This window comes from Diadema antillarum, unplaced genomic scaffold (assembly GCF_040938485.1).
Source record: "Diadema antillarum isolate AM-2024a unplaced genomic scaffold, OU_Dant_1.0 seq00001274_RagTag, whole genome shotgun sequence".
Taxonomy (NCBI): Eukaryota; Metazoa; Echinodermata; class Echinoidea; order Diadematoida; family Diadematidae; genus Diadema; species Diadema antillarum.
This window is the reverse complement of record NW_027272055.1, coordinates 318,324-345,491: the sequence shown is the minus strand read 5'-3', so window position 1 is coordinate 345,491 and position 27,168 is coordinate 318,324. Positions and strand designations below refer to the sequence as shown.

Here is a 27,168-nt window from a genome sequence, read left to right as displayed (position 1 = left end):
TTTGGAGAAACTAGAGAGAATAGAAATGGGACGGTAATTAGTTACACACGTGATATGCTCTTTCAGTATCGTCACAGGTTAAAACATCTTCCCAATCTTCATTCTGCAAATTTTCATTTAACCGAGCTACATTTTCAGTGGTGAATTTACGAGCATAAAATGATTGTCCATTTCTACGAGGAAGAGGGGAATCAATCATTACAAAGACAGGGATATGATCTGAGATTTCAGAATATACAAGACCTGAATGAATATGACAATATTGTGTACATTGACAAATATATTGCCTATAAGGGTAGACGAATTACCTACAATTCTTGTAGGTTTGTCGATGACGGGGAAACAGGCGTTCGAGTATACTACACTTTTGAATTGATTGACATTGTTGTTATCCTGTTGCAGGTATATATTGAAATCTCCCATTAAACATATAATTTTACTTTCTCTATTCAGATTATGTAATATATCATCAAAATCTTCTAAAAAAAACTAACCATACAATACAAGTCCAGGAAGATATCAACAAGATGAGAATGATAATGATTATCTATAGTATGCGCGGCAGTAAACTTCAAAAGAGCGTGAATGGTGCTATGTTTCTGACGAAACCCAAACTGAGAATTTGTAAAAGCATTATGAGAATTAAAGAAATTAATTATTCTTGTGAAAATTAATTTTTCTAAAATTTTAGAAATTCTAAAAATGATGATGACGATACTTATGATAATATGAGATCAATGGAAGTAGGCATATTGCATTTCGACTCGACTTGATTGAACAGCGTACATGTGTGTGTGTGGAAGGATATACGGGCTGATGAAGGGCACGAACTATGCATTTATTTTCTGTTCTCATTGCCATTGATTCTGCTTTAAAACGCAGAAGATCACGGTAGATATGGGAAAATGCGATGTGCGACATCTTGTCATACCAAGGAGGTACTAGGCGAGCCTCCTTGGTCATACAAACGAGAAGTGAATCTTCCTTGGCATTGCGGACGCAATTCAAGAATGAACACATTGTTATTTCTCCGCCAACTTTTAGTATATCAGCTCTCGTTTGTCTTTTTCAAAGAACGACGTCATTCCTTCATATACATGAATTTGAAAAAGGTATATCGAAATTACACAATGAAGGTTTATCGATTCTTCAACATGACATGCGTAATTGCTCGTTACATGAACATATTAATGCCTGAATATTGTTTATTCTTAATTCATCACAATTTTTCTACAAAACTCTCAGTACTTACTGACATTTTCCGAACCAGAAGAAAGAGTGACCAAACCAACCAATATGATAACTTGACTGGTCAGGGTAGCAAGACGATGTCCTCTTCTCTCACTTATCATGGTTAGCACTTTTATGGCATCAACAGTGAAAACAATGTATAATCCTATTCATACTCCACTTCCACCGTTTACTCGTTGTCTTCGTATGACCGTTTCTTTCTTTTCACTTTTATGCGCTGTGCACACTAATTTGTAAATAGAGCAAAACTGACTTGACCATATACGCGGGTTTTTTGGTGGTTTCATTTTTTTTTGCCTCATTTCCTTAAGAATTGCTCGGAAAGGGAAAGTGAAAGAACCACAACTTAAGGAGCTTGTTTTTATCCTGTGAAAGGGAAAGGAAGTCCTGTCATGCCTGTTGGAATATGGCCGGAAATATAAACTATGCCAGTATGCGGTGATTGCCTTTGGAGAGAATGTTGTACAGTAGCTATACAACATCAATGGGTTGAGAAAACGTTTTGTGTCCAGAAAAAATGCCAGCTTCATCATTAATGTCTGGTATTTCTGCCACACTTCCTCAAACTCTAGGCACACGGCCAACCCAATATTATTTGAGCCCGACTGATCCTGTCTAACGTTTTGTACTAACCCGTTGGGAAGGCTTGTTTATATGAGAGAATTTATATATTTGACGGAAAAGGGAAAGGGAACTTCAAGCAGAAAGTGAATACAAGTACCAAAGAAATACAAAGCACGTATGATATATTGATGGGTATAGCAATGACAAATAATAATCACGATCAATAAATTCGAAAAAAAACATTGCCATTGTTGCTATTACTGTGAAAGAGAATAATGGAAAGGAAAATAATCGGAAAAGTATTCGTCACATCATAATACTCTGGTTGGATTATATTCAACGTGGTCGTCTCAATGATCATTTTCATCATCGTCAGCAATGGATAACCTTTACTGTTATCTCGCCCCGTTTTAGACTTATTATCATTCACACTAACAAACGACTTGTTTCTCGCAATACAGATTTCTTCCCTCGATGTTTAGGATTACAATCTGAGTAGCTTTTTATTCTCCCTGCTTATTTATGCAACAAATTGACGTAATCATGGACTGTGTGTGAGGGAGGGGGCATGGTTGGAGCAACAGAAGGAGGTACTAGTACCTCGATCCTTGGTTGGGTTGAGGTGGGAGGGGAGCCCGACTGTCAGGTCCAATACCCACTCGGATATTCATCTCTTCTGATATGGTCCTACCCTGAAGCACATGTATACATGCATTCCGCGCCGTTGCTTTTGTCCGTCAGTCCCCGGTCTCTTTATCGCGATGGATTGAAACAAGGTTTAGTGATAAAAAAGTATGATACAAATGGGTATGATTTGCTTATTAGACTTTAGGCATATAATAATCCAGCGAAGTCAAAGGTCATAGGTCACTGAACATACACCTAGCTCTAAAATGGAATATTTACCTGTAATTTGGAATATATGTATATCTAATAATCCTGGGGCCCGTTGCATAAAAGTTGCAATTATGGTAACTTTGCCATCCAACGGTAACTTCCATGGAATTCTTGATTTTGATTGGCTGTTGAGTATTGTTGCCATGTTAGTTACCATTGGACGGCAAAGTTACCATAATTGTAACTTTTATGCAACGGGCCCCAGTAGTATGATATGAATTCTTTTGAAGGGAATAGCCAATTATCTGCATGTAATGATAACGGAAAGGTCAAGCGGTAAGGTAAATTTAAAAGTCACTTCTGGGGGGAAAAAAAACATCTTCCATCTCATGAGCAGATCCAGAGGGGTGCCCCTATTTTTGTTAAAACAAAATAGATAAAAAGACAAAATGAAATGGGCGCGGGCGCCCCCTCCCCCTTTAATTTTGAAGATTATGTTTGTCCCGAGCTGAATGTAGTTGGAGATTGGAACGAATTAAAGAGTAAAATGTCACTGTCTGACCACACCACAGAGTACACTGTAGTCTAGAGGCTTATCAAAGCGAAAACAGTGAATATAAAGACGGAAAATATTTCCATAGTGCAGAGATGGTTTCTAAAGTCCGATCCTTTGTCAGTGGTCAAGATCAATGAACTTTACTCAAAATGAAAATGAAGCAGAAGGACAAGACATGATGAGACTGTTCGCGCCGAAGCGGAGTCGTTCAAGTCTGTACACACGTACCCTCGCAACCAATATCATTAAATATTTGCTATTCTCAGGTACCGTAAAAGTCAAATACGCTCTCCCACCAAATTCGAAATGACAGAGGCGTAAATTCCTAAATTTGTATTGTGCGAGTGAAGTCGTAGGACATATCATCATATCTGACAATTTGAATCTGCTATTTAGCAATGTTACACGAACTGCTATTAGCCTTGAATGGGTATCCGGGAAGTATTTTCGTAGAGAACGCGCAAAATGGTATTGAGGTAAGTACGGCGAGTGTGTGGTGTAGTCCCTTGTACTGAACTTTGTGTTTGTGTGTCCCCCCCCCCCCCCCCCCCGTACTTGTTTGTTATGGACGGCGACGGACCGTCGACCGCGGATCGTTGACGTTGAGACTATAAACCGCTTTTAAAACAAAAAATCAACTAACAAACTTACATTCAAGTACATGTATAACAACCGAGTATAAATTATTTAATCCCATGCAGTTTGCATTTTGTGATTGCTGTTGTCAAGTTAACCATACTGTCTAGTGGTAGTAGAGCAGAGGCAGAGCATTTTATTTTCAGTATCAATTAATGCCATGCAATGTCAGTGTGTTCATTTTTTTTTTTGCAACTTACCAGGTAGTTCCCGATCTTCCCTTCATTCATGTGAGCGAGGTTGGTGTACTGAACAGAGTGTGCAGACTAGGGGCCATCTACAAGAGACTGCAAGCGTTTGTCTCAAAATACATCGGAACTCCTAACCTTGATAATAACAAGTCAGGTAGGTCCTAATCCTAACGTGTTAGTTGTTAGGTGTGAAATGAATTATTTAGTAGACTATGTCTCTATAGACAGTCGAGTTCACACATGCCCTAAATCCCATGAGTTTTCTTTTCATCATGGCTACAGCTGTACTGAGTTCTAAAACTCTAAATAATGCTGCTTATACAGTCAAACCCGTCTATAGCGGCCACCCAAGGGAAACAACAAAAGTGGCCGCTGTAGACAGGTGGTCGCTATAGACAGGTTAGTGGCCATTTTGAATTTCAATACTTGCAGTTAATAATTGCAGAAAATACTGCATGTTATTCTTAAAAAACAACAACAAATAACCAGCAAATAAGTTTGCATGTACAGCAGTGCTATTTACGGGGATTTTCGTTGTACAATTCACCATATCATTTTTTTTTTTCTTTGCCTGCTTCTGTTCTTTTGATGTTAAAAATAATATTCGGGCCTGAGTAAGTTCTCTGGTTCATACCAGTTTGCATGAATGGGGTCTACGAGTGCTGAGTTCAATGGAGATTGATAAAGTGTGAAGCTTACGTAAACAACAAACAATACCCAGACAAGTACCATATTGTCCTTATTCAAAGGGACTTCAACACTAATTAGTCAGCATTTTGGTGAAATTCTAAGATGTTATCATGTGTTGTCTTTGCCTTTGTAGCATCTATTCAGGGCGGCATTACTGAAGCCTAGATCTAAAAGTTAATGGGGCAAAAAGCTGCATCAATTTTGTCAATCTTGTCTGTGTGATTATGACTGAGCTACATTGTAGGACTCGGTAGAAATCACGCAATGAGCGTAGAAGACATCGTATTCATGGCTGATTTAACAGTTCAGCTAAATATTTGTGGCTACTATATGCAGGTAGATATTCCCCACGGGATACAAAATGAGTGGCCGCTAGCCACGTTAGGCAGGTGGCCGCTATATAAAGGGTCCATAATACAGAAATTTCGTTTGGGGGATTTTTCAGTGGCCGCTATAAGCAGGTGGCCGCTAAGACAGGTTTGACTGTATACGTCACCAAAGGGCAATTTGTCAATCAGTTGCAGTTATCTAGTGTTATTATGTGAATGTTAATCATGAGAACCAAAATGACGCAGTTTTTTATGGAGGTGAATGCGAAAATAGAATGTAGATTTGTTTGAAGATTCTATTGAAAATGTTCCTCCAATCAGATCTATTTTTGTAGAGAATTCTCTGTACTTATGTCTTGATGTCACATAATGTATTCAAAGACAAGTGCTGCTTACCTTTCATAAATTTGTTACCCTAATATCATACGTTTTGCATCATTAAAGAAAAAGTAGTGCAATTGTTAGGGGTTTAAGAATTGGCCCTCACTCCCCAGTTTGAATGGGATTAATGCTCTGAGGAAATGCTGTCTATAACCAAACTGAAGTCAAGATTCTGACACCTCTCCATCAGTAAAGTCAATATTCGTCACTCCCACTGTACATTCTAGCTTGGATTTCAAGGCAAAACATTTATGTTTCCTCTGTAATGTTGCATGACAATGAAGACACGGACGCCCGTGTGCACCCAGACGGCTTGTATCTGCGGACATTTTGCTCAGGCTTGGACAAAGTTCTGGATCCGTACAGGAAGACGCTACTTCAGCTTGAACAAGATGTGAGTGAGACAATGGATGCCATGTGACAGGATGTTCACAAGAGTTTAAAGGACTTTTTTGGCAGAGTAATAGAACAGCCTGAAGGAAATTCTAATAGGTCGTGGTCAGTATTCATGTTTGAATTTCATTTGTGGGTACAATTGTAGACTGAGAATGCTCATTACTGAAGACACATGGATCTGTAGAATACGACTGGAGTTTGAAACATTCACATCTACCATATTTTGTGCATACATGGCCTCAGTCAACATCCAAATTGAATGAAGATTTATGTAGTAATGATAACAATGACAATGTTGGATAATTATTAGCATTCCTTGTTAACGTCGTCATCACTGGCCTATGAAGTGCTGAGTGGTGCTTGATTGTGGGTCACTTTCTGAAAATCAATTGATTGGCAGCTTGTAGCCATTTTCTGATTAGGTATGTAGGTGTACAACATGTAATACTCTACATTGACTTTACTGGAGTAAGCACTGAAACAGTTTTTTCTCATTGTTCTTTGAGCTCCTCACAATTTCCCAAGATGTCTTCATTATTTGTTCATTGTCTGTCTCATGTTGTGTGGATGAAGTACCCTGACTGGTGATGATTGTTAGCATGGCATCTATCATTCCCTTTGCCAATGAGGTCATGTTTTTGTAATTGTTAATTTGTGTGTCTGTCTGTCTATTTGCAAGACAATTCAAAAAGTTGTAAACAGATTTGCATAAAACTTACGGAAAAAGTTGATAATGACACAAGGAACAGATGATCAAATTTTGGTAGTGATCCAGATGACTGTCTGGATCCAAGATAATTCTTAGCATTTTGTTGAAGAATTATCATTGGCAAATAGGGCCAACTAATGAGGGAGTTCAAGCTGCATATATTTGAGGTGTGCATATCTACTGAGTGTGTGCTCAAAGCGCAGCATGCAGCTAGCTCGCTGCTGATATGTAGACTCTGAGGCGCTTGTAAGCAAAAAAGGCATCTTTATAAAAACTTGAAAGTAAGGGTAATTTTTCATCATGCATGTATGTGTGGAAATGAGCTGCTTGGTGGGGGTCTGCACTCTCTGAGTGCTATTCTAATTTGTTCATTGCCTCTCTTGGCTTCTACAAGTCAGAATTTCATATTTCTCACATAATTGTCCTGTGGGATCGCTTCAGATATTGTCGGACCCAAACCTGACCGTAGGCCATGTGCAACACACCTTGGAACCGTTCCAGACTCTCTTCCCGACCCTTGCCTCAATCACACGGCAGATCCAGGCCCAGGCCTACCATGGTGGTCAGATCTTGGAGCTGCTTCACCAGCACTGTGACTGCGGTCAACCGGTCATCCAGCAGGCCCTACAGAAGTATGTGTTTGCATATATATTTATGTGCTTTTTTCTTCAATTTCAGTAAGAAAGGGGAAAAAATCTTCCTGTTTCATGTACATATAGGAAAAGGTTTAATCTAACACCATGAATGTTGGGGGCATTGTTTACATCAGTGCTACATCCTGGGTTAACCAAAAATGCAAGCAAGAAATTTGTGGAAAAAATCAAATTTGAGCGAGGGTTTTGGGACAATAGAAAATGCTTGTCCAAATTGGGCAAGCAATAAGTTTTGAAGCCACCATTTTTTTTCTTTTACTTTTCCCCCCTCCAAACCCACTAGGTCAACCTATACAGAAGCCCAAAGATGACTGTTTAGTGATGCAACACACTAAATTTCATTTTAGCAACTTTCAAACACTTATGTGAAGAAGCCCCAATGCAATGGAACACCAACACTTGATCAAAACAAGTTTGTGACTCCAATGTATTTAAGCATGCGAATCAATGTGTGTTGTTTATTCAATTGATTTCATGTATGTTTATGTACAGTACAGTATGTTTTTGTCAAAGCCCCTTGATTGACTTACAAGTGATTTTCTATATCAGTTTCTTATAGTTTTGGACTCTCTTTGGGGGCAAGTAAAATTCATGTTTGGGCAAGTGTTCTGTAACAATTTGAAAATTTGCCAGCCTGATTGGGCAGGTGGGGGGGAAAAAAATTATTAAGCACCCTGGCAACATTCTTAGAAAAGAAAAATTATGCAAATTTCTTAATTATGTCAAAATATTGTTGATTTGGCATTTAAATCCTTATTACCAGTCACTAACATTTGGCTGTGATGATAGCACTGTGTAACTGTATGTCTTAAGAAACCGAGATGGCACTACACAATACCGTAACCCCAGGTATGATGATGCCCATGAGTTAATAGCGAGCCGATTCATTTTCCTCGCCACCAGGATCCTGTTCACCTGCCACCGGGTGATGTATCGGCAGGTGACCGCCTGGCTGCTTCACGGGATGCTGCTGGACAGACACCAGGAATTCTTCATCCACAAGGCCATGGAGCCCGTCCAGCTCCTGGCCCCCAGTCTGGAGGAGGAGGACCTTGGAGTGGGTGGGGTCACCAGCAAGGAGTTCCAGGAGGTGGTGGTAGGTTTCTCATGGTCCTAGAGAGCTCAGACCTTCAGAGTGAACACCGTTGCCTTATGAATTGAGGTTTTTGTGCAGTTGTTTCTTTGCCCCAAGCAGAATAGGATGAAATGTGAATTCAAATTTTTTTTTTGGATGGTCAAATCAGACACAAGAGATTACCTGTGTGACCACCCACTTTAGTACAGTCAAACCTGTCTTAGTGACCACCCGTCTATAGTGGCCACCTGCCGTATATGACCACTAAAAACAATTCCCTCCTTGGTTGGCTGCTATAAACAGGTTGACAGTAGTTCCTTTAATCATAATTATTGAGAGTACACACAAAGTGTAATGCACACAACTGTAGTAGAATTGTATGTTCATTCAGCTTGACTTGTCAAATTGTAGGATACCTGCTGTTTCGGTTTGTTTTTCAGTGTTTGCACTGATGCATTTTATTATTTTGGAGATATATGTGAAGTTGGAGTTATATGAGACATAGTTTGTAGAAATGATTTATGTTGTGAATTTGTTTGTCTGTTATTTTTTCCTGCCTTTGTAATGAAAATTGAAATGCATACACTATGGCACCACAAAAATTTCTTAAAGCCAAAATAAAGTTCTGAGAAGGGCTCAGAATTCATCTTCCACCATTTGGAATTTGCTAACAATACATTGAAAGGGTCTACCAAGAAAGTTGTCTGGCTGACGTAATTTACCAGAATAATTACATTATGTAGTTGTTTTGGAGTATTTTGAAATCAATATGGGAAATGATTTTGAGTGTATGCGTACAACTTCGTCACGTTGCCTTGCTGAACTATGACATCATAAAGAAGTGCATCCTATTAAAGGGGAAAGAACCAGGAAGTTTCAGAATGCATGAATACTTTCTTTTTCACCAAACTTTTACGTCAGCAACTGTCAGAAGGAGGGCGCCCTCTGGAGATGGACCACAGCTGCTTTGCCATCAATCCTGACATGCTGCCCAGTTACATTCCATCCCGCACAGCGGAGAAAATCCTCTTTGTTGGCGAGTCAGTTCAGATGTTTGAGAGCAAAAAGCAAAGTACAGCCATGAAGTATACAGGTATGCCTGGTTTTCACTGGCTTTACACATTCAGGTTCAGAGTTTTGCTGTCATTAACGACTACAAACAACAACAGGGAGACAAGCAGGGGCAGCTTCATATTTTTTAATTCACCAAAGCCATGTCATCATCAGACAATGCTGCTGAAGCTTCATTCAATCAACCCCAGTCAGATAATCGGTCATACACAGTCATCACAGATCTGCACATCCGTGAGACAACATTTGAACTAACGGTACTGTATACGCTCAAATTTCATGGTACATTATTTTTCGCACATTTCGCGCTACCTTTTGGCTAACACGAATTCTAAAACGTGTGAAAACATCTTCACAATTTTCTCTGCACATTTTTCATGGGTGGACAATCATGCAGCGTGCATTCAAGAACCCGCGAATATGTTTTTGAGCCACTCAGCACGAGAATTGTGTAAAAAATAATTGTATGGACGTTTACAGTAGTCTGTCTTGTGTGAAATATGACAATTATGTATCGCATTGTTTTGCAGGATGCATCCTGGATCAATGCGTTGATATGAAGTAAAAATCACATAAGGCTAAAAAGATATAATTGTAATCATAACATGTAGGCCATTCTGAAATACCTTGATTGCTTAGCTTAATGGCATGGTATCAGTAGCCCAACCTCTTCAGTTGTAATGCTAAATTGGAATGCTTTTGATGTTACTTTTTGACTTTATCTGTTCATTGGTTTGTTGTTGCTTTCATAGCAACTCCAACCAGTCGGGAAAACCTCATAAAAATTTGAATTTGTTCTGGAAATTGATTGTTGTCTTTGGCATGTTACTCTCTAAAAGTTTAATTCAGAAATGCAATTAACAGTAGACAAGTAATATGTACCATACGATACAAAAGGAAAAATAATCTCTGGCAGAAGGTGCTGAGTGTGTACAAGATACTGTCTGTCTGATTATCAAAATGTCATCACATTCTTATTATTCATCCCCTTGTGCTCAGAATTTAATGGTGCTGTTATTTTTGTTTCTTTGTTATTGTGCATTACCAAAGTTCTTCTTTAGGTTTTCAATTCTTCTGTTATTATTACTCCAACCTAACATAGATTCTGTTCTTGGAGAAAACGAGGCTTTGTTTGCCAGCAGACTTCACCAACTTAAGGAGGAGCCAATTTTTTCCGTGGTGAAGTTTGAAGACGCAGTTGATGAAATAAGAAGCTGTGTTGCGCAGGTAAGTTTTCCTGCTGACTCCCGAGGAAATAATTAGTGTGTTTGTTCTGTCACCTTCATTGCAACCCTACATGTTTACAAAATTTCACGTGGATCTGCTTTAAGGCTAATATTAGAATATACTAATTTGATTTGATTTGATTTGATTTGATTTGATTTGATTTATTCACAAAATGCATATACATACATTATTCACAAATATGCACATAGTTTGTACATGAAACATATTACACATTTTGCCTGGATCGTCATAAGCTATGAAAAGCTTGACTGGGACGTCCAGTATGGATAATGTACACGTATTGTGTACATAAACATCATTCAAAAAAATGTATTATGCGCGTTCAATTTGTTCATAGATAGAAAGATGAGAGAAGGAGAGAAAAAGAAAGAAAAGTGAGAAGAAGAGATAAGGAGAGGGATACTCTATTGTTTAGAATTGTTTAGAACATTCGATTGATGGAATATATCTAATATTTCTTTGAAGAGAAATGGAAGATCTAACCTAGTGTGGTAGTTTACAATACAGCATCAGTGAGAGATGAAGGCACTGAAGTGTACTCTGTTCACTCCTTTTTTTTTGGGGGGGGGGGGGAATGGGGCTTGCTATGTAGATGCAAAACTATTGACCTGAAATATTACTTTTAAGATATGTTTGTGTCTAAACCAGTGGGATATTTGTGTGGGGAAGACATCATTTCTTGAGCTAATTTGAAGTGTGTGGTTGCAACCAGTTTTACTGCTTGATATTCATGCACAAAATGTTTAGATTTCACAATTTTCTTGTTTCTCAATTCTGACTGTACCATCTCTTTTACTAATCTGTGTTTCTTGACTTTACTCTGTTCAGTGAGGTTAAGGTTAACTTGAACATGGTGGATAATCACAGTCTGTGTCTGAAGGAGCTTCTTTTTTTCCAAGCATTTAGTAATTTTTGTGTGATGATCTACTTGTCTGTCTTCATCCTTTGTGCCCAGCACTTGTGGACGCTGGTAGTAGAGGAGTCGAAGCTGGTCGACGAACTCAACACGTTCAAGGACTTCTTTCTCCTTGGGCGAGGCGAGCTCTTTCTGGCGTTCATCGACCAGGCGCAGATGCTGCTGAAGAACCCGGCAACGACCACCACAGAGCACGGTTTGTGCCAAGCCACCGGCTGCTTGTTTTTTTGTTTTTTGTTTTTTTTTAGCCCTTCAAATCTTAGTTCATAGACAGTGGAGCGTGGTATTGAACATGACTACATCAACTGATGCTGTGAACAGTGGCTATTGCCATGGGAATGGTGCAATACCCTTTTTTTCTTTCCAAGTAGCAATGGATTGACAAGATTTGTGCATTAACAGGCGAGTTAGTGAATGTGCAGCAGAGTTTTGATAATGTCATTGTGCTATTTTACTCTGTGAATAGGAAATAGAATAATGAGTGAATGAAAGATCTGTGAGATCCTTGATCATTGTGGCAAAGGTTATTGAGTGAATGAAAAAAATGATGTGTAGCCATCTAAACCTCAGTTGTGATCAGATATTGTGGCATTTGAAATAAAACTTTCATATAAGTTCTCTTGTCGGTGACACAGCATTTGCTCGTGCGACAATTTCTCTGGTCTTATTTTCTCCAAGGACTTAGGGTCAAGGGTAAGGGTTAGAGTTGTAATAGTTTTAGGTTTAGTTTGTTGTGAGGACTAGGGTTAGGGTTATGTTTGTTGGTAGGCTTTATGTTTGGCTTAGCATGCAGCTCTTTCATGGGAGCAATTGTCGGAGGAGCAAATGTAATGGAACCTCTCTTGTCTGATGTCTAATTGTACTTCATAAGTAGTTGGTGTCTCATTCTGGTATGTTGTGTAATGCCTGGGAGCATGGGGATAATAATATGATAAGATTAATTATGTTAATGATGATAAGGTCTTATTTATCCAGGGTAGCCTCTTCAGTGTTGCCACTGCTCTGCCAGAGGGCCTGCTATTATTATTATTACCCTAGCGTTGCCAGGTGCCCATAACAACTGGGTCTCGAGGGACATGGTGGCTAAAAACATCTTGTCCAAGGACATAAGCACTGGACTAGAATCGAACTCGGGTCCTCCGACTGGGAGCCAGGAGTTGCATCCACTATGCCACAGCACCCCCACTTGATACCCATGGGATACCATGCCAAGGGAACATTGGCCTCTTTTAATATTCAGATTCAGATTCATGTGCAGATTTCATTTTAGTGTCCATAATATCACTGAGCTCTATGTAAGTTTAAACACAGCTACAGCCATTGTCAGCTGGAGTCCATAATGTTGTTACCAGTGAGCGTAGGTTTCAATGCTCATATTCGCTGCTGAACAATTCTGTTTAAACAGGTCTGCGCCAGTCTTCTTCAAATGTACCCCTGTAGTCAGTGTATTGAGATAGATTAAATAGGGCCAACCTTCTTGCCTCACGATACCAAGTTTTTATCCCATTGAGGACGAGTCTCGAGTATACTTGAGCAGGTGTCTATGGGAAATGCGTGTTGTAGCAAAGTCAAACCGTCCTCAACGGGTTTAACACTTACAGAATTACCTCACAAAGTATTTAAGACTTGGAGTGACTGGCTTGCCTGATGATCTATGTTCTTCTTCCTTTTTCCAGACGTGAATGTCGCCTTCCAGCAGGCAGCACACAGAATCCTTTTCGATGACGACACGTCGCTGGCAAGATTTCGTCTCTCCATTGCGGGCAAGACAAACAAAGCTCTCTCAAAGAGTAAGAGTGTTTTTTTTTTTCCCTGCCAAGTATCCACTCATGTCTCAAGGTCAAGGATAGGCAGTATTTTTACTTCATCAAGCAGAGATGTGATAGTCAAAGCAAAAAAATCCTCACCAAACTAAAACAACAACAAAACAGAAGATCCCTAGGAAATGATGGGTGTACTATTCGTCAAATCAGCTGGGGAGAAAATGTTCTCAAATTTATTCTTCTAAAGGCCTCAAGGGAGATGAATGTGTAGTGAAAAACTCGTGCATATTTTTTTTTTTTTTTTGAGTAATGCTTAGAGCTATTGCTGATTCCATGTGCTAGTTTGGATTTGTGTTTGTTTCTTTTGCACGTATGGATGTATTCTGGCCATAGGTTTCTGGAGTTGAAACCCATGGGTTTTCAGATTTTTAATGTAGTATACTATACTTCTACATATTTTTGTCAAAAAGTTTGTGGATTTTTAAGGTTTGTTTTGTTTTTATGCCTCCGCAACGAAGTGGCCGGAGGCATTATGTTTTCGGGTCGTCCGTCTGTCCGTCCGTACGTACGTACGTCCGTCCGTCCCGTTTTGTTTTTGTCGATATCTCAAGAACCATGTGGTGGTTTTACATCAAACTTGGTATGAGGGTATGTCCTTGGGGGATAATACTTTGTGTGGATTTTAGGGTCACAGGGTCAAAGGTCACAGGTTATTTTGTGAAAAAAAAAATTGAAATTTCATGTTTTTCTCCATATCTCGCAAATGGTTGAAGGTATCTTCATGGAACTTAGTATATATGCTTGTACTGATGGGCAGTGATTATCTAGGGAAGTTGGGGGTCATGGGTCAAAGGTCAGGGGGGTCAAAGGTCAAGGTCAACTCCTCGAAATATCACTACTTTCCTTATATTTATGCAATGAATGAAGGTTTGTTTTTTTTAACTTGATGTATACATGTATTACCCAATATATAATCTGTGGGAAGTTTCTTGCCAAAAGGTCAAAGGTCAAAAGGTCAAAGGTCAAGTGAAAGTGCTGAATTGCACTTTTTCCTCCATATCTCAAAAGTAACTCATGAAACTTACATATTTATGCATGTTCAACCTAACAGTGATTCCCTTTGGAACTGTGAGGTCAAAGGTCAAAGGCCAGGTTTAGATAATGCTATTTTCCCATTTGATACTGAAATTATACTTTTTCTCAATACCTTGAAAAATTACTCAATGCATAAACTTATAAAAGGGTCAAAAGTCAAGTAAAAATCATCAGTTCCCCAAATACCTGCACTCTGACATTTTAATCATTCATCCAATTGAACCTAGTTCTAGGAAAGTGAACATTCAGCACATTTGTGTCGAACCTGTCATTTTAATATTTTGCCAATTGTTTGAAACTGTCATCACACATTGTCAAGACATTGTACTATAGACCTATTAGGAGAACCATGCATTATGGCGGAGGCATATCAGTCGCCGTAGCGATATATCTAGTTTTGTGATTTTTTTAAGTTCATTTTTTTGGTTTGTTTGTTTGTTTGTTTGTTTGTTTGTTTGTTTGTTTGTTTGTTTGTTTGTTTGTTTGTTTGTTTGTTTGTTTGTTTGTTTTTGCAAGAAGAGTTATTTCCGAGGTCCATGTGTGTAACAGGGGTTTGTATTTTACTTGTCTTGTTTGTTCTAGATACCGATGACAGCAAGCAGAGTGGCTGGTCGTGCCTTGGAATGACGTACGCCGTTCAGTGGCCTCTACACATCCTCTTCACCCAGAGTGTGCTGGAAAGGTTTGCATCTCTCTCACTATCATTTGTAGTTTCAAATCAGAGCACCATGTTTCCTGCATCTTGTGACAACATGCACAACTTATCACACTAGTTGCAGCCACCTTGTAAATGGAGAGGCAACGACCAAAGTGCTAAGAATGTGTCGGATGTTTTCTCAATAGTTTCAATATCCATTCAGTTGCACTTGTTCAAAGACATGTAAATCAGAACACCCCGTTTCTTACAGCTTTTGGCAATACTCACAACTTATCACGCTACTTGCAGCCACCTTGTATATGGAGAAGCAACAAGCAAAGCACCAAGAATGTGTTGGATGCTTCCTTGATAGTTTCAATCTCAATGTAGTTGCACTTTGCTCAAAGATTTCTAGATTAGAACACCCTGTTTCTTGCAGCTTGTGACAACATTCACAACTTATCGTGCTACAACCTAGTTGCAGTCACCTTGTAAATGGACAGGCAATGCACAAAGCGCTAAGAACATGTCAGATTTTCCCTTGACGATTTCGATTTCAATTTAATCGCAGTTGTTCAAAAACATGAAAGATGCTCTCTACGCCCCCTGTACCTGCATATGAATATCTCAGAACAATTAGAACATGTAATTTTGATGATAATTGCTTGTTTATGACCTTCAAGTTCACGTTTCCTACCTTATTATACCCCCGCCAAACGAAGTTTGAAGGGGGTATATAGGAATCAGCGGACGGTCGGGCGGTCGGGCGGTCGGGCGGTCGGTCCGTTGCAAATCTTGCGTCGCGAACTTCTTCCTCAGTTTTCAACCGATTCCCATAAAACTTGGCACAGATGTGTGCCTTGGGTTGTAGATGTGCAAGACGTATTTTTTGACAGTACCCAAAAGTACGTTGCCATGGTAACAGCATATTATGGGCAAAAATGGGTACAAATCTTGCGTCGCGAACTCCTCCCACAGTTTTTGATCAATTTTTATGAAATTAGGTACAGATGTTCATCTGAATATGTTAATGTGCAAGACACATATTTCCGCAGTGGCAAAAAGTGCGTTGCCATGGTAACGGCATGTTATTGGTAAAATATAGGGCAAAATGCTTCATGGCAAAACTGCTTCATCAGTGTTCTTCCAATTCTCATGGAATTCATATTGAATGTTTGTCTTAGGGTATAGGTCAGCATGACACATTTCTTGACAGTGACAAAAAGTATGTTGCCATGGTAACAGCTCACATATTATGAGCCAAAATGATGGAAAATTTTGTGTTGCAAACTACTTCCTCAGTTTTTGCCCAATTTCCATGAAACTTGGTACAGATGTGTGCCTTTGGTTGTAGATGTGCAAGACGCATTTTTCGACAGTACCCGAAAGTACGTTGCCATGGTAACGGCATATTAATGGCAGAAGATCAAGGAAAGATCTTGCGGATTTAACTACTTCCTCAGTTTTTTGACCAAAGCTTATGAAATGTTGTTTTGACCAAAGCTTATGAAATGTTGTTTGGCGGGGGTATAACCAGTCGCTGTAGCGACATTTCTAGTTCCTTCTGTTTTGTTCTGACTGAGACTCGTCACTGGGATTACCGTTGGTGTTTGAGCTTCTCTTCCAAACTGAAGGACAACTGTAAAAGTGGAAATTTTCGCGGTGTTGAAATTTTCGCGCAACCAGACACTAGCGCGAAAATAAAAGCGCGCGAATGTTTTTGCTTGCCATATGTACCTGTACTTGGTGTCTTGATTCTGCGGAAATAAAAACACGCGAAACTCCTCTTACCCGGCCAAGCACGAAAAATTAGTCGCACGAAAATAACCACTTGTACAGAATTACATTGTTTAACTTTATGATACACCTTGCATTTGGAGTCTGCATTTGCATTTGGCTTGAATCAGCTAGGATGCTGCACTGTTACGAGGTTAAAGTGTGCGAATTACTGTGAATGCAGAGTGTACAGTTGTACATGGTCTTGGTTCACGATCATGCCATTATCACTGTTCCAGGTACAACATGCTGTTCTGCTTCCTACTCCACGTGAAGCGAGTTCAGCTTGACCTGCAGCAGTGCTGGGCCGTGCAGATGCAGTACAAGCACCTGCGCTCTCATCGCTGGGACGCAGCCCAGTGGCGCCTGCGATCCCACATGGCATTCCTCATTGACAACCTTCAATACTACCTTCAGGTAAGACTCTTGGCTGTGAGATGGTTTCTATTGTTTTTACTAAATTGAAAACAGTGTTGTTTTGGGATTATGTGTAGATGATATGGTACAGTCAAAGCAATATCAATATACTATAGAGTACCAAAATGTGATATCACACCCATTCTTTGCCATGGAAACTGGTTTTAAACAACCTTACCTGGCCAAATGTTTATGCTCATACCTGGTTCCAACCCAAGCTATGACAAAAGATTGTGTCATCATCACATTGGTATTCTAATGCTTAAAAAAAATAATGCATGCTCTGTGATGTGTGTAATTGTATGAGGAATGTTTTGAGAAAAGCTTTCTTTTGCAGTCCTTCTTGAAGGTAAAATGGCAAGGAAAGGTCTCTAACTGGATCTTTCCCAAATTCGATGCTCTATATGGGGTTCTGTTGTGAAGCAGTTTAAACAAACAACCAAAGAACTAATTTGTCTTCAAGGATTTTAATGAAGACAACAGATATGTGGAAAACTCAAGAACAAACTGACTATTCATGCATCAGTGCAATTCTCCACTGTGCAATCGCCATCATGATTATTTGGCCATAATAAAAACTTTTTTTTTTCTTGCCATGATAAAAGCTTTTTTTTGTCATGCTTGTTTCTACACAAAGGGTTTGAAAAAAAATGGGGAAACAACATTTGTAGGGATTATATGGAACATTCTAAAGTGCTTGTCTCATTTTCTCCTTAACAGGTTGATGTCCTGGAAACCCACTTCATCCAGCTGCTACAGAAGATAGAATCCACACGGGACTTTGAAGCCGTCCGCCTTGCCCATGACCAGTTCCTGGTATCACTCATGGCCCAGTGTTTCTTGCTCAGCAAGCCTGTAAGTCCTTAAGTCCTGATGGTAGCACATCTGTTTCTGTCTTCTTCTTTTTTTCTTTCTTTCCCTATTTCTTTTGTCTTTTTCTTGTACATCTGTATATAAATGTATATATGTTATAATTGTTATAAATGTTAGTGAATGTTATAAAATGGGTTCAAGAATGTAGCCAATTGAGAGCGCTGAAATGAGTCACGTGTGCGTACATTAATTTCTCACTAACATGCACGGCCTGACGTCACAATGTTTACACTAGCAGTGCGCACTCAATCAGTTGTTACAAATGCGTCGCGCACTACTATACACGCTGTCAATCCTGTAAACAACTTCTAGTTCGGGCTGCTGCCAGCCGGCCTTTCTTGTGCATACATGTGGCGTATGTATACTCTTATACATACACATCTCACAGTACTTATGTGTGGGATTTCCGAGTGTGACGTGCGTAATATGTTTGGGACGAACATCTTCGGACATCTTGACTTTTTGACTTGAGCGAGCGCTACATGTAGCTGACTGGTATTGACCCACAAAGGTACTTGAAAAATGCTGTTAGTTTTCGACCCATTTTATAAAACAAATGATGCACAGGATTATTATATCCTGTGCATCATTTGTATATTATTAATCTTTTAAATGTAATGACTGTAATAAATGCTATAAATGTTGTGAATGTTATAATTTTTTTTATATGTTATAACTATTTATATGTTATAATATTATGTCAGGCCTGTATATGTGTTACAGTAGGCCCCACTCACAAGCTGTGCTTCTTGGGGACTATGTTTGGTTTGGTTTTCAACAAATTGAATTGAATTGAATTGAATTGTGTTGCCTATGTCCAGTAGCTGACAGATTCCGTTTGGTTTACAGTTTTCTTATGTGTTTGTCTTATGTATTGAGAGGTGTGTTTTTGTATGTCAGAGTGAAGCTGTTTTCATGTGGAGAGAATGCATGACAGATTCATGTTTTCAGATAGAGTCACCAGTATAGTAGTGAAGTTTAAATACATGATATAGTTTTGGTTGCGATGGGGCTTCAGGTTCCAACATTTTTTTTTTTTTGTGAGGTAATGAGAAACCTCTTGTGGAATATGAAAAAGCATACGATTCTAAGAGGAATTCAGAGTTCATTTGATGAAAATTGGTTTTGAAATGGCTGAGATATTCAAAATCATAGATATCCAAATAAAAGGTGGACCCACCTTCTATTACGACCTGTTTGCTTTTCTTTGTTTTTGGATGTCTCAGCCATCTCAGAACGGATTTTCATCAAATAAACTTTGCAGTTCTCTTGAATTGTATGCTCGTTAATATTTCATGAGTGGTATCTAAGTATTTTGCAAAAAGTTAAAATCTGAATCTCAACCAAAACTATACCATCCATTTAAAGCCATGCTGTGGTTAAAGTCCAAACAGTTTAGATGTATACAGTTCAAGATTAGTACAGGCATGCCACAAGCTTCAGAGCAATTAGCAAATATTGTGCTTGGTAATAGCGTGGAATGCTTTTGGAGCGTAGGTGTACCAAACTGTAGACCAAGACAATTCCTTCAATGAACCTAAAAGTATTGACGTAGAAACTTCCACAGATGTGTCATCCAGAATTATAGAATTATAGAATCATATGCAATGCAATGTATATTATGTTGAAATGCCAAATAAATAGATAAATGAATAGATAATAATAATAATAATAATAATAATAATAATGATGATGGTGATAACCATAATAACAATAATAATAACAATAATAATAACAACAACAACAACAACAACAATAATTATATAAAATAATCCTCAAAAATTTTTTTCTCCAGGTCCATCGTTGTCTGACTGAGATTCTGGAGACCTGCTACTCCTTCTCACTGCTCATGATGCAGACGTCGACAGTGACCCAGCTCGAGCTCACGCAGATGGACAAATTGGCCAAGGTTGGTGGACAGGTCATTCACTGATGTGTGCTGGGATTGTCATGAGTCACAGAGTTACATAAATCTACCATGTTTTGATAAAAGGGCCAAAGTGTGAAAAGTATCAATTCTTATTCCACAGAAAGGTGTATCTGTAGATAGGCCTTTCAGCAAAAACAGTCACTTGTACATTGCCACTTGATTAATTTGGTCAAAGGGTGTATCTGCCAAATGAGATAAGGTTCCAGTTCCTGTAAATATGGCAAGGCAAAAAGGTGTATGTCAATAAAACCCCTGATTGTGACCAAAAAAAAAAAAAAAAAATCATCGCATAATACAGTTAGAAGTGTACAGAACATTCTGAAAACTGGCTTCCCACCTAAAGTTTAATAACTTCTGTATTAAAAAAGAAAAATCAAAACTTTAAGGCCATTTTTTTTCATCATTTTAGTAATGGTAGAAAGGAAGAAATAGACTCCCTTACCAAAATACAGCTATTGTGAAAAAAGACTTTTAAACTTTTCACAATATGAGCTTCAGGGTTCAAATCCCTGTCCAGAGCATACATCCTTGGTTGAGAAGTTCTACCAATTTGTTCTTCCAGATTTTGGCATGTAGGTGAATAGTGAATGTGTATTCACATGGCATACCTCACAAACAAGTTCTCAAAAATACTGTTTATATATTTTTTGTAATTTTTTTATAGTTACAGTACAAGGTAGCAGGGACAGGAACCTCTTTCTCAATCGATCGTTTCCACAAACACCTTCTTTTCAATTAAGTTAATACAGTGAAGTCAAAAGTTTTATTACTGTGTTGCCATGCATTGGCAGCCTGTTAATGAGATATGACTGTGAGGACCCAAGGCAGGAGGTTAATTGATTCAGCTTTTTGGGAAGGTAGATTAGAAACAAAGGGACTGGCCAATAAAATTTTTATTCCATGTTTCTGTGAATCCTCTGGCTGTCTTTCAGGACTTCAACCGGCAGTCCTCCCTGCTCTTCACCATTCTCTCTGGGGTGCGCAACCACCACGCCAGCCCTCACCTCACCCAGCTCCTCCTCCGACTCGATTTCAACAAGTACTACAGCCAGTCGGAGGGCGCCCTCGCAAGGTAGCCTCGGTGATGGACAGTGTAATGGACCAAGTCTCAATCCAGGGCCCAATATGTGTAGATATTGTACAGGAAAATGAATATCCATATAGCAGTTTTCCAAAAAACTATCAGGAATTATGTTAAACGCATTGTTGTTGCAGGAAAAAAAAAAGTGAACTTGCAATTTGTCATTGTAGTGCTCAATCTGTGTTAGTTAACTCCTACTGGTCAATTTTTATTCAGTATTTCAATGGTATCCTCTAATGCCCTCACGCCTCATCTGCAGTGTTTTTTTCACTGTTCATATAACTTTGCTGTTGCTGATCTATGCATATTGTTTTGTGAGACTCAACAGCCTTGTTTTGTAAGGAAGGGTTTTTGTGAAAACCGTTGCATAGCTGTGACTGGTACGAGTATTTTTTGCTCTTCTTTGAATTTTGTATTCACTTTGAAGCTGTGATATGCAGTCAACCATGGAACCAATACCTTCGACTATCCCATGTAGGATAACATTCTAGGATAGTGTTTTGTGCAGCATCGCTGCTGCTGCTGCAAAGTGACTTAATTGGGGAAACATGAGATTTGAAGATCATGGTTTACCAGTATTCACTCAGCTACAACAGCTACACTTAAATTGCCTTGATACCTTTGGCCAAGGTTAGCAATACCATGAAAATACTGATCATATGTTAACATGTCAAAATTGTTGTGACTGAGTGATGTGAGCAATTAAAGTCATCTTTATACTCGAAAAGAAAAAGGGACACAGTACGCTGTGTTATGCCACGATATCTTACAGGAATGCTGTACAATACAGTCACCAAACATCGCGTACAAGTCTGAACTTTTGCTGAAAAAAAAGAAGTATTTTCACATCGAAACTGTCATTTTACATCATTCAGCAGTGACATTGGGGTTTGATTATAACCGTGTACCTTTTCCGGATTATGTGTTGACCAAAAACTTCTTCGTAAGTGTTTTGATTTCATTGTTCAGTCTTTTTTTTTTGGGGGGGGGGGGGGAGGAGGGGAGGGGAGGGGTCAAGTAATCCAACCCTGACCACAGACTGTTTGTGATGAAAATCAGCTGTATATATGCCTTCCACATCTTGTAATGTAGCTATAGGACCTGACCACTTGTATGTCACCCCATGGATGAAACAATGAATTCACTCATATAATTAATGTACTACATGTATGGGGAGGTGAAGAGTACACTGCATTATGGTGGTCTGAAGTACAAATTTAGCTGACAGAAATAGTTTTTACTGCTAAATCATAAAGTCTTTCCTGTTCTTCAGTTTACCAAGACATGGCTGTATAGACGCTGTTCCTATAATCACCCTCTCACCAACATAAAACTGACTCCTGGAATACATGTATTTTTGTGTACAATATGTATATGTACATGTACTTTTATGTGGAACTTTCGAAGAATGTATTTAAAAAGTAATTAAATCTTGTTCAGCGTATCATTTCATGTCTCATTTGCTACTGTACATGGATGTTTGCTTCTGTACATGGATGTTTTCTGTGTGTTTGTTTTTTTTTCTGTGAATTAGGTATGGATATAGTGGAAACCAGATATAAAGCAAGGTTACAAAGCTTTCCTGTTATTGATATTCTATATAAAAATTTATTAATACTTAAAAAAAACACTGTCAATGGAAGTATGACAAAATCACACATGAACACAATATACAAGTAGAAGTATTTGCAGGTATATTAACAATAGAAATATCTCAAAATGGCACTTTACAAATTATGACAAAATTTGAGTGAGTGTTCTCGATGTGTAGCATAATGCAACCACAAAATAAACTCCTTCCTTTTATTCCTGTAGCGTAGAGATGTTGGTATTTCGTCTGGTATTACCCACAGCTATGAATCATGACTGTATTTAACCAAAAAAAATGAAAAATCCTTCATTACGCAAAGGGATAGCCACATAACTTGCTGTATGCGTAGTAATTGTACTAACTATATCACACGATATTATAGTATTGTATACATGCACTTACTTCTTTGGCCATCCATTACTGCACAATCAGCAAATGCAGACTGCAAATTAACCACTCTCCTGTGGTATACACACTGCATATTAACTTGACCATGGAAATCTGAAACATGCCTCTATCATCAAGAGATTTCTTTCTCAAGATTCCCCATGCCTGTAAAGCTACTGGTGTCTGTGAGTGTGGCATGCTACTGACACTGATTCCACACCACATTCCACTTCCAGCCTGATGAATGTTTGAAAAACCATGTTCGTCCGCACATGATGCAGTATTTGGCAAAACAGATTGTCATCGTGTATTTTAAGACGTTCACAAAACTTACAAGAGGACGAGCTTTTCCTACATATATCTTGCAACTATCCCCACACTTTCTTACAATACATTTTTTTTTTCTAAATAACTGGCAATTACTGGCATAAAAAAATTTGTACACTTCATGGTAACCAAGACTGAATGTATTAAGTTTCAATATAAAACCAAAAAAAAAAAAAACTTTAATGAACCGAGGAAAAATAAACATGACATAATGATCTGTTTGAAGGTAATGCAATTTAACAGAAATTCTTCAATAGAGCTTACCACAGTACATTTATACAGAATATGTAGAGTCAGACCAGATACAGAATAAAATCCACAACTGTGACAACAGTTGTCAGGAACTTGTAACGGACCTTATGCTGGATTTGCACACTGACTGCAAGTATATTAAAGAGATTAGACGAGATATGATCACCACTGATGTTTTTCTATACTATTTGAAGCAATCATGCAAATCTACATTGTGCTTCATCATATGCGCCTCATTGAGATGAGGCACTCAACAAGATGTATAGCCAACACCTCCTTTTAGGATAGTCCCCATCCTATCTTACTATTAAAAGACAAAACATTGCCCACATAATCAGATACAGTAAGTTGAAGATCTCTTAGTCAGGGAATACTATTTAAAGGAGTGGAAAGGCTAGCCTGGCTCGGATATGTTTGAGAATCCTCATAACCAATCGTGTTCAGCCCTATCAGTGATCTCCATGAAAGTACCCACACAGTCATAGAATTTCGACTGGAGTCGATCGCTACTGAAACGCATCAATTCTCATATTTGCTGATCGGCACTATTCATGGTTTTCAATTTTACCTTGGTGGTCAGCAACTAAAATCGGGCCACCCATAAATGCCCACAGTCACACTACAAGGATCCTGAAGTCCAAAATTCAAATAACATTTAATAGCCGGTGAGCAATCAAATGCTATGTTAGTCATTAACATCACAGGACATTACAATACATATTATTCTAAGAAGGAAAGACATCAGTTCCTACCAGCAGAACACATACATCAAACAACTGATGAAACTTTTATTTGTACTCGAGATATTCCGTTGATTGATTGTATCAATGTTACCAGTAATACAGAACAATTTTTACTCTTAGACGTGAGATTCATATTTGTATTAAAAAAAGTTAACTACAATATCAATCTCTGAGTAGCTGCTAGAATTTTAGTACATTAATATGAGTGATAATTTCTATACAACCATTTCAAAATCGAATTAAAATGCATTAGAAAGCGCTTTGATATATGAATCATGGTTCAGATTGGATCACAGGTACTGCATTATCGCATGCATGATGACAATTACAATAATTCAATTGCGTTTTCCTCCCTAGTACAGGAACAAGTTCTCAGCTGCATTTTCTTTCTACAATCACGCTAGACATTTCATTCTCAGAGGCACATTTACCGAAGCCCATATCATGGAAATTACATTTTCTAGTTCTCCTCACATATTAGATTTGAATCCTACCCTTAATCTAAAGAAAACAACTTTTTTACAGTCACTTATTTGTCCTCATGTTGGAATTTATGCCTTTGGCCATCGATATATCTAATGACTATTGAGTTCTCTGGTAAACATTGCCTGACTAGTAAGATCAGAATTGAGAAATTGCTGTTGTTTTTTTTTCTTCATTAATGGCGATGGAAATATGGGAGTTATTTCTTTGCTCAAACCATCCATTCATCTTCCACAAAATTTGAATACCAAATTCAGCCAGGTGAAACTCTTATCACAGGTGAAAAGGTACAATGTAATATCTGCCAATGTGAGATTACTGGTACACATTCTCTCAAGGATCACTGGTTCCTTGACGTGGGTGTGGCCTTCCCCCAAAATGGGGCACATGACAAGCTGGAAGTCGGTCCTTGACGGGGCGCAGCAGCAAATGCTTCGCTCGGGCGAAGCGTTTTTCAGCGAGACTGTCGGAAGAAGCTCTCACTTGGATAGCTTCTCCTTGAAGTCCCAGGTGAACTTTGGGTGGCCGCCGTAGTTCATGCGCTGGCCGTTGATCAGGCTCTGCATCACCCACTCCACGGAGACCACGGGGACAGCCAGCTGCTGGGCGCGGTGCAGGATGTGACGGGGGCAGGTTGGGTCGGTCACCACCACATCACACTCAAATGGGATCCCTGGAACAGGTATAATGGGGGGGGGAGGGTTGCAATCACAGTTAAGATCAGTAGAATATCAACATGAGAAAAATATGATCACATACTGTAAAATCACAAATTTTCACAAGCGTGAAACTGTCGAGAATAGTGAATCTCCGTAAGGAGCCAAGATTCATATACTGTAAAAGTAGATATTTTCTTTCGCACAACTAATTTTTCGCACTTGGCAGGGTAAGAAGAGTTTCGTATGTTTTTAATTCCGCATAATCAAGACATCAGCTACTGGCACATATGGCGAGCAAAAATATTTCCATGCTTTTATTTTCGCGCTAGTTTCTGGTTGCGCGAAATGCGCGAAAATTTCAACTAATGTGAAAATTGCCACTTTTACAGTATGGTAAGTGAAATGCATGCACATGTATGTGTCTATATATATATATGGCTGTCCATCGATTTCGATGATGACTGAGACAATCTATGTGTAAGGATGCGAGTCAGTTCTTGTTATGCTTCCTGACATGGCTCCACAGACCAATTCTACTTGTACTGCGGAAGTTGCAGGCAGTGCATGCATAGGGTTTGTCTGTTTCTTGTAAGCAAGAAGCATTGGCGTGTCTTACTGCTTTCTTCTCCTCTGCTGCCTGATGTCGCTCTCTCTCAGCAGAATTTGTTTGATCCCTTACTAGATTCCTCCAGTATGTCCGATTTACGGCAACCTTCTCCAGACTATCTGGTGGGATCTTGGCCAGCAAAAGCTGTCTTTTCAAGGTGTCTTTGAAGCGGAGGAGGGGATGGCCAATGGGTCTTCTGCCTGTTTTCATTTCTCCATAGAGGGTTTGCCTTGGCAGACGATTACTATCCATGCGCAAAACATGACCTGTCCATCGGAGTTGTGACCGCATGATAGTGGATTCCAAGCTCATCATACCTGCTCTTTGCAGCACTTCCTCATTAGAGATATGGTCATACCAGCGTATGCCCATGATGCTGCGCAGCTGTCTCTGTAGAACCTTGGATAGCCGCTTTATGTGACGTTGGTAAAGGACGTAGGTCTCTGACGAATACAGCAGTGATGGTAAGACAATTGCCCGATACACAGCTATCTTGGTAGACAGTTTTACACCATGTCTATGCCAAAGTTTGTCTCTCAGCCTGGCAAAGGAGGAGTAAGCTGATTGAATCCGCTTACTTATCTCGTTGTCAAGGCTGGTGTCGTGAGTTACAGTGCTGCCTAGGTATGTGAAACTCTTAGTAGTTGGTAGTGGGCGACCATTGAAGTTTATGGTTGGGTTATGGTATTCAGCTCTAGGAGGAGGTTGGAACATCACTTCTGTCTTGGAGGCGTTGATAGTGAGGCCAAAGTCTGCAGCTGCTGTAGAGAAACAGTTGAATGTTCGCTGGAGCTCTGCTTCAGAGTGAGCAACAAAGGCTGAGTCATCAGCATAAAGCATTTCCTGTACACACACCTCCTCTACTTTGGTTTTGGCAGACAGACGGCGCAGGTTGAAAAGGTTGCCATCTTGTCTGGTGCGCAGCCATACTCCTCCAGCTGGTTGGTCTTTTTTGGCTAACTCCAACACTGCAGCAAGATAAAGAGCGAAGAGTGTGGGTGCCAGGGTGCAGCCTTGCTTGACACCATTGGTCACAGGAAAAGT

The 27,168-nt window shown here is 39.2% G+C and overlaps 1 protein-coding gene across 1 annotated transcript; it reads left to right on the top strand.

The window, feature by feature from the left end:
• The first annotated feature begins 3,606 nt into the window (after positions 1–3,606).
• Positions 3,607–21,162, top strand: LOC139745531 (gamma-tubulin complex component 4-like). The gene is made up of 16 exons (XM_071655922.1): positions 3,607–3,684; positions 4,048–4,184; positions 4,414–4,438; positions 5,111–5,114; positions 5,744–5,829; positions 6,982–7,172; positions 8,097–8,289; positions 9,190–9,361; positions 10,442–10,566; positions 11,543–11,699; positions 13,180–13,293; positions 14,944–15,043; positions 17,014–17,191; positions 17,912–18,046; positions 19,860–19,973; positions 20,927–21,162. Exons 1-16 carry the CDS (start codon positions 3,607–3,609, stop codon positions 21,068–21,070), a joined length of 1,953 nt encoding a protein of 650 aa, XP_071512023.1. The 3' UTR covers positions 21,071–21,162.
• The last annotated feature ends 6,006 nt before the right edge of the window (positions 21,163–27,168 follow it).